Genomic DNA, 14,618 nt, shown 5'->3' on the forward strand with positions numbered 1-14,618 from the left:
CCACAGCCAAACGCTGCATGTAGTCAATTATTTATATAGGGTTAGCCCTTGGCACCTCCAGATGAGGTCTGGATTCTGCTCCACCACGCACTGCACAAACATATCGTGAGATACGATAGCTGCGTTATGGTTTTTACTGTAAAAAAACAGTCAGTGGCTGAAGGGGATATCAGAGGCAGAGAGACAAAGATGGTTTAACAGGTTAGAGGCACAGCCAAGGGTAGAACTTGAGTGTTTTGACATTTGATTTGATGTTCTACATGCTAATTAATATGTGTATTTAGATTAAGATTGCTTGAACAAGAATCCCCAAACAAAACAAAACAACAAAAAAAAGACTGCACTGGCAAGCAGCTCCCATGTACTGGAAAACAAAACCATGGAGGAACGACCCCAGCTTGGAAACCCTGGACCTTCTTTTAGAAATTTCTGTTTCTATGTTCTGGAAACTGAACTAGATTTGAGCTCTGCTGTGATTGTCATTTCTGTGTGTGCAAAGCCCACGGTATGTACCATTTCTGACCTGGCCATGCTATTCTGTGCAGACAAATCTATTCCACGTTGAAGACTGTACCCTTAAACGCTCACAACTTTCCTTGACTTCACCAGCAGATGAGGTGCAGACCCTGCTGTAATATTCTAATGTTATCAGGCATTTCAGCTACAGAGAGGCCACCCAGTAAACAATTCCAGAAACTCTAAGAAAAATGAATTTAAAACTAAACATACAATTAACCAAAGTAAGCAACATGACACAATACTGCTGATCTCTCGGAGCACAGGCTAAGCCTCTGGACCAAACCTACGTAAGAACTGGGGACTTGATTCTGCTCTTCACTGCAGTTTTTCCCAGTGCATGTGCAAAATACCACTTGGACTTTCTTTACAGCCCTTCACACTCCAAATATAATTCGCTTCCACTTTAAGGGTACTTTTCACAGCCCCCAGAGTACAAAATGATTTTAGTATACAGCATTATAAATTCTTCGGAATTAATTATTTCACTGGTTGAAAAGCTCAAGTTTTAGTCAGCTTTACAATTCAAAATGACAAGCTAAATATTTCCATTATTCTTATTAACCTTTTTTCCCCAAGCCTTGGCCAAATTAGTCAGTAAATAGAATTTATGGCTTCAGTGGAGCTCAGACTCAAGGAGGACTCCAATTCACAGCTGCTAACCACTGCTACTTTACAGTAGTGACATGTTCTCCTGATTTCTTTGTTGTTATCTTCCTTTTAGAATTGAGTTAGAAGTTGACTAGAAGAAGATAGAAAGGAATGAATAAACTCCATGTAAAATTTTGTTTTAAGTTTCGTAGCTTATGAAACATACTTAAAACTCTGTATAGCTTGGTATCAATTATTCACATGAACTGCACTTTGACTTGTCTAGAAATTTAGGAGGCTGGTTTGGTCCTGAAAGTAGCCCGTTCACAAGAACTACATACAATCTCAGAACTCCCAACAGATTTTATTAGCGGGGTGGCAGCTGCTCTGAGAGTGGAAGTTGAAACTGATGTTCTCCCAATTTAGCTGTACCCAAAATTGTACTCAAAACTGATTTACATCCCACTGGAACAAGAATTTCATACAAATAGGTTTAAAAAAAAACTTATTTTTTTCATTCCCTCTACACTTAGGAAGTGGCTTTTGAAAACTTAGCAAGTTGACCTCAAAAGGATTTAGATGAGCACAATTTTCAAAGCTGGTTTGTTTACAAACATAGGTTAGGAGTGGAATCGGTTTTACCTTCAAATATTACTGGCACATTCAGAGCATAAAAGTTTAAAAGATATTAGTATCAGCCTCGCTGTTGTGGTAATCTATGTGGTTGCTGAATATAAGATTAAAAGGAATCACAAATATTAAGTTTCTGCTATAGCCTAAAGTTGATTTGAAGAATGCTGTCTCAGACCCTAAAAAATAAATAGCATTTATGAAAAATAACTGCACTACCTAAACAACAATAACTGTCTCCTATTTCAGTCTAAACCCACTCTTTTTAAATTATGGACATATTAGATAAATACAGAATAGTTAGCACAATAAAATCACAGAAAAGATTAAGCTGGAAGCCTAGCCCAACCTCCTGCTCCAAGCAGGGCTAATTTCAAAGCAAGACCAGACTTTGCCTGGCTGAGTTCTGAGAACCTCCAGACACGGAGATTTCTCAGCCTCCTTGGGCAACCTCTTCCGCTGCTTAACCCCTCCTGTTTTGAGGAATTTCCTCCTTATATTCAATTTTTATTTCCTTTACAGCAGCTGGTGACCGTTGTGTCTTGTCCTTTCACACTGTATCTCTGAGAAGCCTCTTAGTCCTCCTTTTGTTTAGGGGAAGACTGCAATCAGGTCCCTCCTTACCCACATCGCTTTTGCAAGGTGATGGACCCAGCTGCCCCCTCTCCCCCTCATACCTCGCGTGTCCCAGCACCCCAGCCCTCTCAGTGGCTCTCCTCTGGACCCTCTCCAGTTTGCCAATCTCTCTCGTGAACTTGGGGCCCAAGACTGGACACTGTTACTACAGCACCAGCCTCACAGGGGCTGAGCAGGGGGAGTAATCACCTCCCTGATTGCCATGGGCCGTACATCACACTGTCCTTCCAGCTTCCACTCCTTTGGCTCAGCAAGACCCCTGAGCAGCAGCCCTGCTGGTCAACTTATGAAATGTCCCGTTGTCCGTTCTATGCGCGCTCTTTCCAACTATTAAAAAATTTTTGTGTTTGTGTGGCAAAGGTAAATCTCAATGCAATGTACAGAATATATATCTTTGGCTGAAGTGAAAGATGGAAAGAATACTGACTTCTAAGAGGGAGCGTGTCACTTAATCACCTGCAGTTAATCTTCTATTTGACTAAAAAACCAGAAAAAGTCTGAAATATTTTTCGCTGATTAGGATTATTCTTACAGGGCTTTGCTTTGATGTTGTTGCTGAACATTATGGTAACTTCTTCCCCCTGCGCTGAATGTGCATGTGTGTTTTCCTAACCAGTTTAGATCCTGCATTCTGAGGGAAGTTGGGATTGCCTAGTTAACTTACAAGGCCCAATCTAAGTCTACTGAAATTAATGAATTGCTTTTTTGGATTGGGTCTGAAATGTTAATTGCAGTTACTATACTAGCCTACCTAATCCTCCAAATAGAGACTGCATCAGGACCTAAGAAACAGTAAAAGGACTAATCACGAGAAAAATGTATTGCTGAGCACTTATCTACTTGAGGCTTGATCTTGTCCCCATTGATAATGATAGATAAAGAAAAGCCCTGAGATCATTACAATAGGTTAAATAGTGACTTTGGCCTAATTTATCCCTAATTTATCGCCCGCTGCATGATCCAAGATGAAGTTTTCCCTCAGAAATGCGTGGAAGGAAATAACTAGGTCATGATACATGCTCTTATGAAGGGGCTACAGATCAGCAGCTGAATGGAGAGAGACCAGAAAGCACAAACTTTGTGTCAACTGAGAATTCAGAGGAATTTCTGGCCCCTGTCCCATGACTCTGCAGCATCACACAGAACGGATCCCTGTCAGTATTACCAGGCCACCCTCCTTGCTGGAGGCACAGCTTCCTATTTGGCCAGTTTGTATTTGCAAAGTCCTATAAATTTTGGGTTCCCTTTGCAGCCCTGCCACCAACTATGTGAGTTTTGGCAAACAAACAGTGTCAGAGTCACTTGTGCTTGAAGGCAGTTTCTAGTTAAATTCCAGGTTCACGTATTTTCTTGCAAAAACTGCAGGAAAATGTTTGCTTATGCAAAAAAAAAAAAAAAAAAAAAAAAAGGAAGTACGCTGAAAAAAAAATCCCCAACGTATAACGCCAATGGAGGTTAGCATTAGGTGAACATATATATGCATGCACACTTCCACAAACCAATCCCCAGATTTCACTGAATACAATCCTTTCCCACCTGGCTTTTGGTGGCTTGGATTTTTCTGTTTGACGAATTTTCCATTTTATGACCTGCATGTCATTTTTTTGGATCAATATATAGTAACATTTTAAGCACTTCACATGCTATCAGAACTACAAAATAAACCTAACTGTAACAACATTATTTCAGATTTCTTGGAGAAATTGACTCTGGAGGGCAGCGAGAGGTCTTTTGCAAGAAATGTAACTACAAGTTCAAACAGAAAAGTGACCTTTGCCTGTTGCTACAAGTATGTCACTGGAGGGGATTTGGCAGTGAGCTTCTCACTGGGAGGAGTCACTTGGCATTGGTACTCATTTATGAAAGAGCAGAAGAAAGCAGAAGTTGGTTTTATTAAATGATTCCCTACAAGGAGGACATGCAAGATACTTTCCTAGAGCTTGGTGTAAATAAATTTTTACCTCTGTGGAACACTGTCAGATCCCACGCTATCGCAGTAGGCGTTCTTGACAGGGCACGTCTCTGTGCCATACACCGCATCTGCCTCAGCTGAGTCCATGTAGCCGTTGATCAACTTGATGTCTCTCAACTTCATACTGTCATTTTGTGAATCCAAAGATACAATGTCAGATGGGGAGCTCACAACACCTGAGTCTTCCGTGGTGTCCTCAGATGCAAAACAGCTGCTTTCTGATGCTGTTTCTTCCACCTCTGATAGCTCAAGAACCGTGTCATCCGCTACATAAACATTATCATGTGCAGGCAGCAGGCTCTCTAAATGAAATATAGCAAGGGAAGTTAGCTGAAAGTCATCAGTACATAAATCAAACACAGAGCTATTCCTTTGTAATTGGAAAAAAACACATGAAATACATTAGAAATAGTAGGATGGAGCTCACTATTTCCATATAGGATAAAGATGATTGGAAAAGTGACAAAAATTTTGTCCTTCTTTGCTTTTAGTAAGGTGGTTTGCTATGCCTGTCCTGCAGACTTTGGGTTTTATAACTTTCATTGCAAATCAATTTCCTTACTTTTTACGAAGAAACAACTTTCCAGGGACAGTTTCTTGGGGAATTGGACCAAAGTTTAAATGATGTGATGCAAGAAATCACCCCTGTTATTGCTTCTGACAACATAATCTCATTATTCCTCTTCCACGCTGCCACACAGATCATGACATTTCCAATATACACAGGTAAAAATGGGCAGCCTTTCCCAGTCAGGACACTGAATTGGTAAGTTAGATCTACTGCTGGCCCACTGGGTGTCACTTTATTTTACCACTCTTCAATCTCCTACGTGTTAAGTGGGAGAATAACAATTGTCTCTTTTTCAAAGCATACAAAATCTACTAATAAATATACAGAAAAGCAGACACTGCCATGCTTAAAGCAGAACCTTTTCCGACATTCAGTTATTTATAAAGGAGATCAAGGGATATGCCCTTTGCATGTTTAGCTCTATTAAAAGTTGTAAATTTTGAGAAGATTAGACACAGTACCATTTTTTGTACTCTGTTTTAATTTGGTTCCTGTAAGCTACTTGGGTTTTCATTTGTTTTGGGTTTTTTTTTGGGTGAAAAATACTATTTTGTTATTTCCCTTAAGAAACGTACAACGGTAAACTCCATTCTGCAATTATGCCATTAATGGGGAACTCGCAACAAAATCTGTAATTTCAATGACTGAAATTATTGAGTGACTGAAGACAGAATCAAGCCCAGACACACTTCTTTTGATAAAAAAGAATCAATAAAGACTAATCTAAATGTTTAATTTGGAACTATAGGTATGCTCCATTCTCTTCTTCAACCTCAGTAAGCAAAAGGAAGATTAAACAATGGTTTATGTTCTGATCCTGCAGACACTTGTGGTGGATGTTAATTATATGAGAAGTCCCAGGTCTACAAGCCTGACTAAGATTAAACATACACTTGACTGTTTTTTAGGGTCAGAATCTACAAATTTTTGAAGCATACATGAAACTACAGGTCAATAAAAATGATCAACGGGGAGAAACACTTCTGTATTATGTTGTATACACTGAAGTATTTTCTTCAAGTCAGAGAACTGAAAACAACTTTGTTAAAAAATGTCACAGAAATAATTTTGTAAGGGTGTAGCTTAGCAGTGAAGCTTTGAGTACAACTAAAATAAAAATCAAACCAACATTCCCCTTGACTGAGGTTACAAGATGCCATTAAGTACTGAAATTGATTTCTGACAGCAGAAGCAATAAAATTCAGAGGGTTACAAATCAAGATTAAAGTCGAAAGTGCTGTCAAGCATCGATATTAATGATGGAAGATGATCCAAAGACTCTATTGTGACTTTGGAAGCAATGTTATTTGATTTTTTTTGACCTTATTTTCTATAACATTAGCTCTAGGTTCCAGATTTAATCCAAGAGATTGTTCCATCTAAAAATGGCAATTACAGGAACTAAGTATGTGTCACTGAATGGATTAGAGTATGCTCATGACAGAACTACAATTAGGAAAACACCAACATCAGGGAGAAATACGAATAATTTGACATTAAACACCAAATTATAAATACCCACAAAAACAGGCAGTGAACAAACAAATAGAAGTATATGGCCTGCTTGGCTTTCAAACGAATGAAAAACCCCAGAAACAACCCACCACCAAAGCATTAATAAAAGCTACAGTATGCTAAAAACAGAACAAAGTAGGATAGCAAAAAATCAATTTAAAGAGTTGAAGAGTGGAAGCACACAGGAAGATTTTGAAGTAATGCACAATGCAGTATACCTTTATGCAAAGAGACGTCTACATAACACAGGCCACATCTGTTGTCACCAGGATGCCATAAATGACTGTATAGCTGGCACAGCAATTTACAATGAAGTACCTACTTCCAGTTCCTGACAAGAGGATGGCAGGCTTTACCTTCCTAGCTGTCTCTCATTTCCTCATCCTCTTCTTGCCTGCCTGCAACTATTTCCTGCATCTTTCTGCTCAGGGATTTAGATCCTTTTTGGATCACACAGTCCTTGTGGTAACACAGTCCTACTAGTCTACTGTAGTAACAACACTCGAATCTCTCCCTGATGTGATTCAGCAAGCTGCTGTACAGCAGGACCTCCATACCCCAGCCCATTCTTCCCACATACTGACAAACAAAACAAACCCCAATTCTCTTATTATTAGGGTCCACGGTGAATCAATCCCTATCTGTTACATCTGGATCTCAGCAGCTGAGTCATCCAGTCCAGTGTAGGAACTTCCTCATTCAAGGAATTCCTCATTTTATCCTGAAGCACAGAACTACAGAAAGACATCTTTCTATTCAATGATTAAATTCCCCATGCTCAAGCAAAACCAAAATGGTCCCCTTTCTTCAAGCCTATCATTTTGTCAAAGCGCTTACCTAATCATTTATCTTCACTGAGAAGATCCATTAATTTTTAACACAGTTAACACATGGCACTGAGCAGAGTTGCTGGCTGAAGCCAACCATTTTGATTGCCACTACTACTCATCTGAACATGAAAGCACACATACAAAACACGACTGCTACAGTTCTGTGTCATGCTAACAGCCTTGTTTCAGCTAAGAGCAGCACTAAAACATCGCTGTTTTAAAGTTGAGCCATCCTTGTATGGATTAAGTGAGATTCTATTCTTCTACACACACTTGATTAAGTCTCTACTGGTGCAAACTGAAGATGGATCGGTATTACCAGGTAACGGTAATGATACACGACATGAAAAAAGCCTACCTCAACTTCACTGAGTGGTCTTGACTCCAGGAGTAAGAAAATACCTTTTAAAACTTTCTACTTCTACACAGAGAACTGGGTAACACACAGGAGTAGATGTGACTCTGCCTTGTGATTTTTGCATATTTTTTTCTCCGAGGGAGTGCACGTGCAGAAACCCACCACACACTAAGCACAGTGTGATCACAACGATGGCAGATACTGAGGTTATTAGTTGGTCGACTAAAGAAAAATCTCAACATTTGTTCCTCTATTCTCTGTAATGACACTAAGAAGATTTCAGTATGGGCTCTGATCTTCAAGGCCTCATGTAGACACATGCAGGTTAAGACAGAATATTCAGCAAGTACTTCAAGATTGGACACATAAATAATAATTGCCACAGATAATACATTACTGAAACACTGCTGTACCTCAGAAGACTGTCTGCGTTTCCAAATATATAACAATGCCAAGATCTCTTTTTCAGTAACATGTGACCCCAATCACTGGCTTCAGGTGGGGTGCGATATGGAAAGGGGTGTAGAACTTGGCCCACGGTCTCCAATTCATAATGAAATCTGCGCGGGACATCTCACCCACAAGTGAGAGAGTATCCCTCAGTACTCTGCGTTGCCGCTTACCTACATCCTGCTCCAGGTTGCCGACTGTGCAAAGCCCAAGTCAGTGCCGTACCAGGGATCTCCCCTGCTTAGCAGCAGCAGCGCTGTCGCTGCACAATTAGGTCAACCACCAGTTACAAAGGCTTTCTTGAATGGGGGGGGGACACGACACAGGGACTGGGACGTCTGTTTGCAAGAATGCTGCCCGTGATCATCAAGAGGGAAAGAAGAGAGTAGCTCATCAGTAAAGAATGTGAGTTTCTTGTTTAACACAAAACAGATCTTGTCGCTTTAATCTCAATAGGCTGTAAGTAATTAGGAAAACACTGAACTCTGAGTTTAGAGGAGTCATATCTGCACTCGTGCAGTTTGATATCGCCATGTGTGTACACATTACTCATACAGAATGCCAATGATGGAGAGACAGATAAACCTCACCTGGTTTAAATGCTAATCAGCACTTTCAGAAATGAAGATTTAATTCAATAGGTGAAGACTACCATGGCTAAAATACTCACTTTGATTACTACTATGACTACCACTGACTTTGAATGAGATTAGAATCAGACCTAAGTGTCCAAAAGACACATATCCTACCCAGACTTACAAAATAAGTCACCAAAGCCGAAGCCATCACTCCCTCCGAGTCCAACGAGTGCAGGGCGTAAGCCTTGCCAGACTACAACTGTTTGCTAAGTGCTGTGACCTTCTGGTTTTACAGCGCTGCTGGTGGTTTACTGTCACATTCAATAATGACAGAAACAGTATTTCCAAAAGCATTTTAAAAGACGTAAGAGTTGATTTAATCCCTACATGGTGAATAATCTGAACTTGCAGTGGTTTTAGAGACACAGAGTTCCTCTAATTCCTCTGAGTCCTTGCTAAGAGATTGGTAAATATTTTCCAATTTCTTTTATCACTTGTTTCACTGCCAAAAAACTTTCTTTTCATGGACTAATATTACTTTGCTGTAGTTCAAATGGTCTATCACAATGAAGTTGTAAAAATATTACAAACTTCATGATATTAAAGAGTATTAATTCTTATAATGATCCCCAAATTTCAACATAATTATTTCACTGACAGTACTTAAAACTTCTAGCAAAAGAAAGAAACACTGCTCTAGTTATTTGTACTGGCAGTAAAAAGTTAGACCATCACAAAAGACCAGTATTAAAAAAATGTACATTTTTTCATACACTTGGAAGAAGGCTGGTGAAAGAAATGGAAAAGGAAAACATTTATTATGGCAATGATTAAGAAGGATTACGAAAATGGACAACACAGGACTACCTTAAGAGCTTTCACAAAGGTACAATGTGGTCTTGTTACATTTTACTCATTTTGCTCATCAACCAAAAACTTGTAGGTAGAGATGGGTGTTAAAAACCATGCAGTAAGTGGTTAAAGCACAAGACAGAATGTGTGGTCTTCTCTCTATTTATCGCAATTAAGACTGTTTCAATCCAACATGCTTCTTTGAGCCTACATGCATACTTTCATTTTTTAAGATGAAAAGAAACAGAGAAAACAAATGACCACTGTTATACACTAAAAATAGCATGGGGGGAGTGGGGGAATGGACCGAGCTCTGAGGCGCTCCTTCTCTCCCAATTCTTGTAACTGCCTTGCAGACACTGAAGGTCAGGCCAGTAAAAGCTGAGGTGAGGAACCATGCTCCGCAGCTCCAGCCCTCCTCCAAAATGAGGATGTAGAGCAGCTTAATGTTGGCTCAGCTCATTTAGGTCATAGAATCACAGAACAATTTAATTTGGAAAGAACCTCTGGAGGTCACCTAGTTCAACGCCCTCCTCAAAGCAGGGCTAACTTCCAGCTTAGACAAGGTTGCCCAGGACTTTCAGCACCTGAGTTTTGAAAATCTCCAAGCACAGAGACTTCAGAGACTCACTGGGAAATCACGAATCATTCCCTGGGCAATGTTTAATGCTTCTTCACATAAAGAACATTCTTTTCTGCCGAAGTGAAATTTTTCTAGCTGCTACTTGTCTCTGTTGCAGTCTTAGCTTTTTGCAGTGAATCTCAGAGTCTGGCTTGCTCTTCCTTTTCCTTCAGATGCAAGACAGCATTCTAACTCTCCTCACCCTTCCCTTCTGCAGGCTGAACGAGCCCTGTTGCCTCAGCACCTTCATGTACACCTTCGATGCCTTCTGCCAGACTGTGCTGCCTCTGCTCTGGTTTGTCACTATTTTGTTCCGCAGAACTCAAACCAGAACCCACTTTTGGACAATGGACACAGATCATGGCAGCCCAGTAAAGGGGTGTAATCATTACCCTTGATCTGCTGGCTGTGCTTTTGCTAGTGCAACCCAGTCTGTGGTTAGTGCTTCGTCACCGTAAGGGCACGTTGCTTACTCACACAGTCCTGCATGTGACTCCCAGTTCTCATGTAATAAGATATTTTCAGTCTCCTTCCTAGTTTTATGCCCCATGCTCATGTTTTCCAACAGGTTCTTTAATTGCAGTCATTCTTACTGCACAAAACCTGCAAACAGAAGTAAATCCATCCCTTTACATGCTAGCCAATAACAAATATTAAAATGCTCACAAAGGACGTCTCACCAGACACATCATCAGAAAGGTACATATGGCATATTATTAGATACACCCTGTGAATCTTCAGCATTTCCACAGTCGATGCCAAGCTCATCACAGTTAGCTACCCAGACCTACTCTCCCTATGGTGAAAAATAAATGCAATGTGAACTCATTTAACCTGCCTTACCAATTTGAGGTAGTTAAGCACTTCCCTTGAGGTTAAACCTGTCTGCTGTGAGTTGGTATCAGAACACAAAGGTATTGTAACTTTTACAAAAGCTTTTTTGGCAATGGTGTTTCCTACACCAAAGGCAATACAAGATAGAATCAAGCCAAGGAGCGGGAACTGAATAGTATCCCAGGCCCTCCATAATTTTTCCCATGTACAAGAGACTGTGAAGGTCTGTGCACTAATGTTTGATTTTCCTTTCAAACCTATGCTGAAAGCTATTAAGAAGTTTCTCTCTCAAAACACTAGGTAAGACTGTCTGCTGCCTCTACAAGCACTCAGAGGAAACTACCACTTCAAGTAAACGTCTACTACCCTCTTCCATTTCAGACCTTTCTTTTTAACACCTGCCAAACAAGCAAAGAAAAATTTCTGAACTAATACAATACAGATTTTCAGACGGGGAAAATTAGCATATTGGACTTTATCCCCATTTCTTTCCCACAATCCTTTCTTCAATGATTGAAAAAGCCCCTCTGACCTCTGCAAAGCCCATTTGACCTAGAATGCTGCTGCTATTGCTACACTATTTTTCATCCTCTCCTTTTTGGCACTCTCTTGAACCTACTGGTTCCTTGCTTTTATAAAAGCCTTGTTTTGAGGCTCTGATGAGTCCACACCGTAGCCAGTAACCAGCCCTCCTTATTCAAAGGAATTAGATGTTAGAAAAGTGACATAAAGAGAAAAGTGCTCTTTGACAGGAAAAGGATCTCGTGTCAAAGTAGATCTTTCCTTGATTAACTAGAGAACATTGCCACTTGGCTTGGAGAAGGATAGATTTTAAAAATTGAGTCAGTAGTATGAGTTGTTAATTTCCATTTATAAAGTATGATGGGGATACTTCCACAACAGTTCCTGGTGTTCACTATCTGAAGTTACTAGCAAGCTAGAACGACTCACAAGGTGTTTTCCTGGCTCAAGTTGGTCCTTAGGTGTGAGGAGAGGGGCAGTGTGCCTAATCCATGAAGCTCAAAAAGACTACAAACAAGCAGACAATGTAGGTTAGAGGAGCAGGATAACACGGAAATATATTCAAGAGCATATAATACATGGCTTCAGACTTGCACTTCATAAATCACCATGTGTAACACCGGTAACATGCCATGATCAATAACTGGGCTCTTTGGAGGCCTTTGTGGGAAAGGAAAAACTAGATCCAAACCCAGAGATTGCCCAATATAACGAGCCTGGTGAAGAAATAAACCACTTTTCACATTTTGCTGGGAATTATTAGTCTTAAGTGATAGATTTTGGCAATCCGTATTCTTTACAGAGCTGGTCAGCTTCCATTCAAGCACACTCACTCCAGAATCTGAACAAATGGACGCTGAAGGTGATTTTCATAAGCCACCTTAGAGACCACACTCTATAAAATTGCCTGAAAAGTGCATGTGGTGTAACGATTAAAACCAGAAATGATTAGTGCACCTATACAATAAAACAATGTTTTATTAGGTGATTTTTAAGACCACAGAAAAAAAGGCCATTTGCTCAACTTTTCTTTTTAAACTTCACCATTTTTCCCCCTCGTGCACTCTTTTCTATCAATTCATTATCTTCCTTGGTTTATCTGTTAACAGTTCCATAAAATCTGTACTACAGTTTCATAGTTCTAGCATAATCCGGAGGAGAAAAAAATAAAACACTTTTACATTGTAATTATACTTCCCTTCCCCAGAGACTAGCTGCCAGTAAACTCAGCAAAGAGACAAAGAAACCCAACCTTAAACCAAACACACATACATACAGACACACTTGTGGGATTTAAAAGCTCTTTCCATAGCACACAGCCACCGTTCCACTCACTGTTTTGTATTTATTTCTGATTAAAAGTGATTTAAAAGTAAGGAAGCGTGGAAGAGAACCAGGTCAGTCTGTAATAAGCTATCTATTACTGAAGCCATTAGGTATTACACACATAAAAATAAAAAAAATTTCAACAGTTGCTTCCTTTTAATGGGGACAAAGCATACTTGCCTTGGGCATATAAGCACTTCTGTTGAGAACTGCTGCATAAATGAGAGTAAGAGCTTTTAGTACCTTCCTGACAATGCAGGCTTACTAGGCAGTAATGGCAACAAACACCGGTTTTGCTTAATACCAAAAGCTGAGTGAACTTCAGGCTGGAACAGTGGTTAACAAAACGGGATTTCATTACTCCTGAAGATTTTTTTCTTATCCATGCTCGCAACATTTCAGTCCATACAGAGCTGTGATGTTCTCCTTCAGTTCCCCCATCAGTGCATCCATCATTTTTCCTTACATCACCTTCTATCTTTGTATAGGATAGCTTCTATAGTATAATCTGAAGTCAGACAGAGCCCTGAGAAAATTAAATGTTTCATGCACAAACCACCTGTCTAACTTACAATTAGGACAGTACAAAATAACTCCATTTAATTGGCCAAAACATGCTTCAGCCAAACCACCAATAACGTAAATACCTTTGGAGATTTTCAGCAGCTAGCTCCAAATACAGGCACGAAAACATTTTCTTACATCTCTGTGCAGGTGTAAATAATAAAGACACAAAGCTCTACTTTGACCTCTTTTGATGTACATTAACCGACTCCTCTTGGACCTCCTGATAAATGGATACCTGCCTCCCTCTACAAAGTTCAAAGAACAATAGGCTTTTCAATATACTTTGGCTGGTGGCTTACTTTGGTAATTATATTTCTAGAAATATTTTAACCTAGAAAAGCACGTTTCTTTTCTGAGTTTAGTTATTATACATTTCACCGCACATTTCTCACAGCTGTGACGATATCCAATGATGCCAATAGAAGACAATGGAGAGACACTGCTTGAAATACCTGAACACTTCTCCTCGCTAAGACATTTTGCCTTTTGAAACTGCCCAGTGAAGAAAGAATTACTCTTGCAGAGAACAAAACTGAGGACCAGAGTACGCTAAGTATCTCTCTGAAGATCTCGTGCGATATCCTCCACAGGGGCATTGCACCATTTTCATAGGAGAGTTCGTAGGCACCCTGAAGACCAGCCTCCTGTTCTGGGATGAGGGCAAAAAGAGGGCAATGAGGCCAGGACAGTGCAAACCAAGCACATTCACCACCTAAAACACTGCAGGCTATGCTAGCAGCAAAGAGCTACACACTGCAGAAGCCCTTAAAGGCAATTGCTTGTATGGAACGATGGCAAGAGATGGACTTATTTTCCAGTAACACAGACATAGCCAAGAAATCACTGCATGGGGCAAGAATCAAATGCAGGGTATCATGAATTCCACTTCAGGCTCTAACTACGAGGTTACCTTTTTCAGCAGTGCACACTGAAGCTCTCCCTGGGAGCCTCGTAAGGAGGGCAGTATTGGGCAGGTGGAGAACAAAGCGCTCACAGAAGAGCTCTGCTGTCATGCCACCACTCCTCTTTGACAGCAGATGGAGTAGATCGGATTATTTCAGACATAAGCAGAGGTGGGAATACTTAAGTCAGAGCTGAATTTGGCCCGCTCTTTCATAGCCCTCTTGTGAAGTCAATTATCTCATCAATCCTGCTTCGCCCTGGGGCTCTCTTTCCATATTAACTTGAAATACCAGGAGGAAGAAATGCAAACATGCAAGAGTGGTAACTGCATGTTATGCTCTGTTC

At 40.2% G+C, this 14,618-nt stretch overlaps 1 protein-coding gene across 1 annotated transcript in view; it reads right to left on the reverse strand.

The window, feature by feature from the left end:
* COBL (cordon-bleu WH2 repeat protein) overlaps positions 1–14,618 on the reverse strand; it is a 117,305-nt gene that overhangs the window by 20,311 nt on the left and 82,376 nt on the right. Inside the window, exon 10 of the mRNA XM_009883793.1 lies at positions 4,335–4,647. Coding sequence (XP_009882095.1) covers positions 4,335–4,647 — 313 coding nt within the window. The remainder of the gene's footprint in view (positions 1–4,334; positions 4,648–14,618) is intronic.

Source organism: Charadrius vociferus, unplaced genomic scaffold (assembly GCF_000708025.1).
Source record: "Charadrius vociferus isolate BGI_N301 unplaced genomic scaffold, ASM70802v2 scaffold103, whole genome shotgun sequence".
In the NCBI taxonomy this organism is placed as follows: Eukaryota; Metazoa; Chordata; class Aves; order Charadriiformes; family Charadriidae; genus Charadrius; species Charadrius vociferus.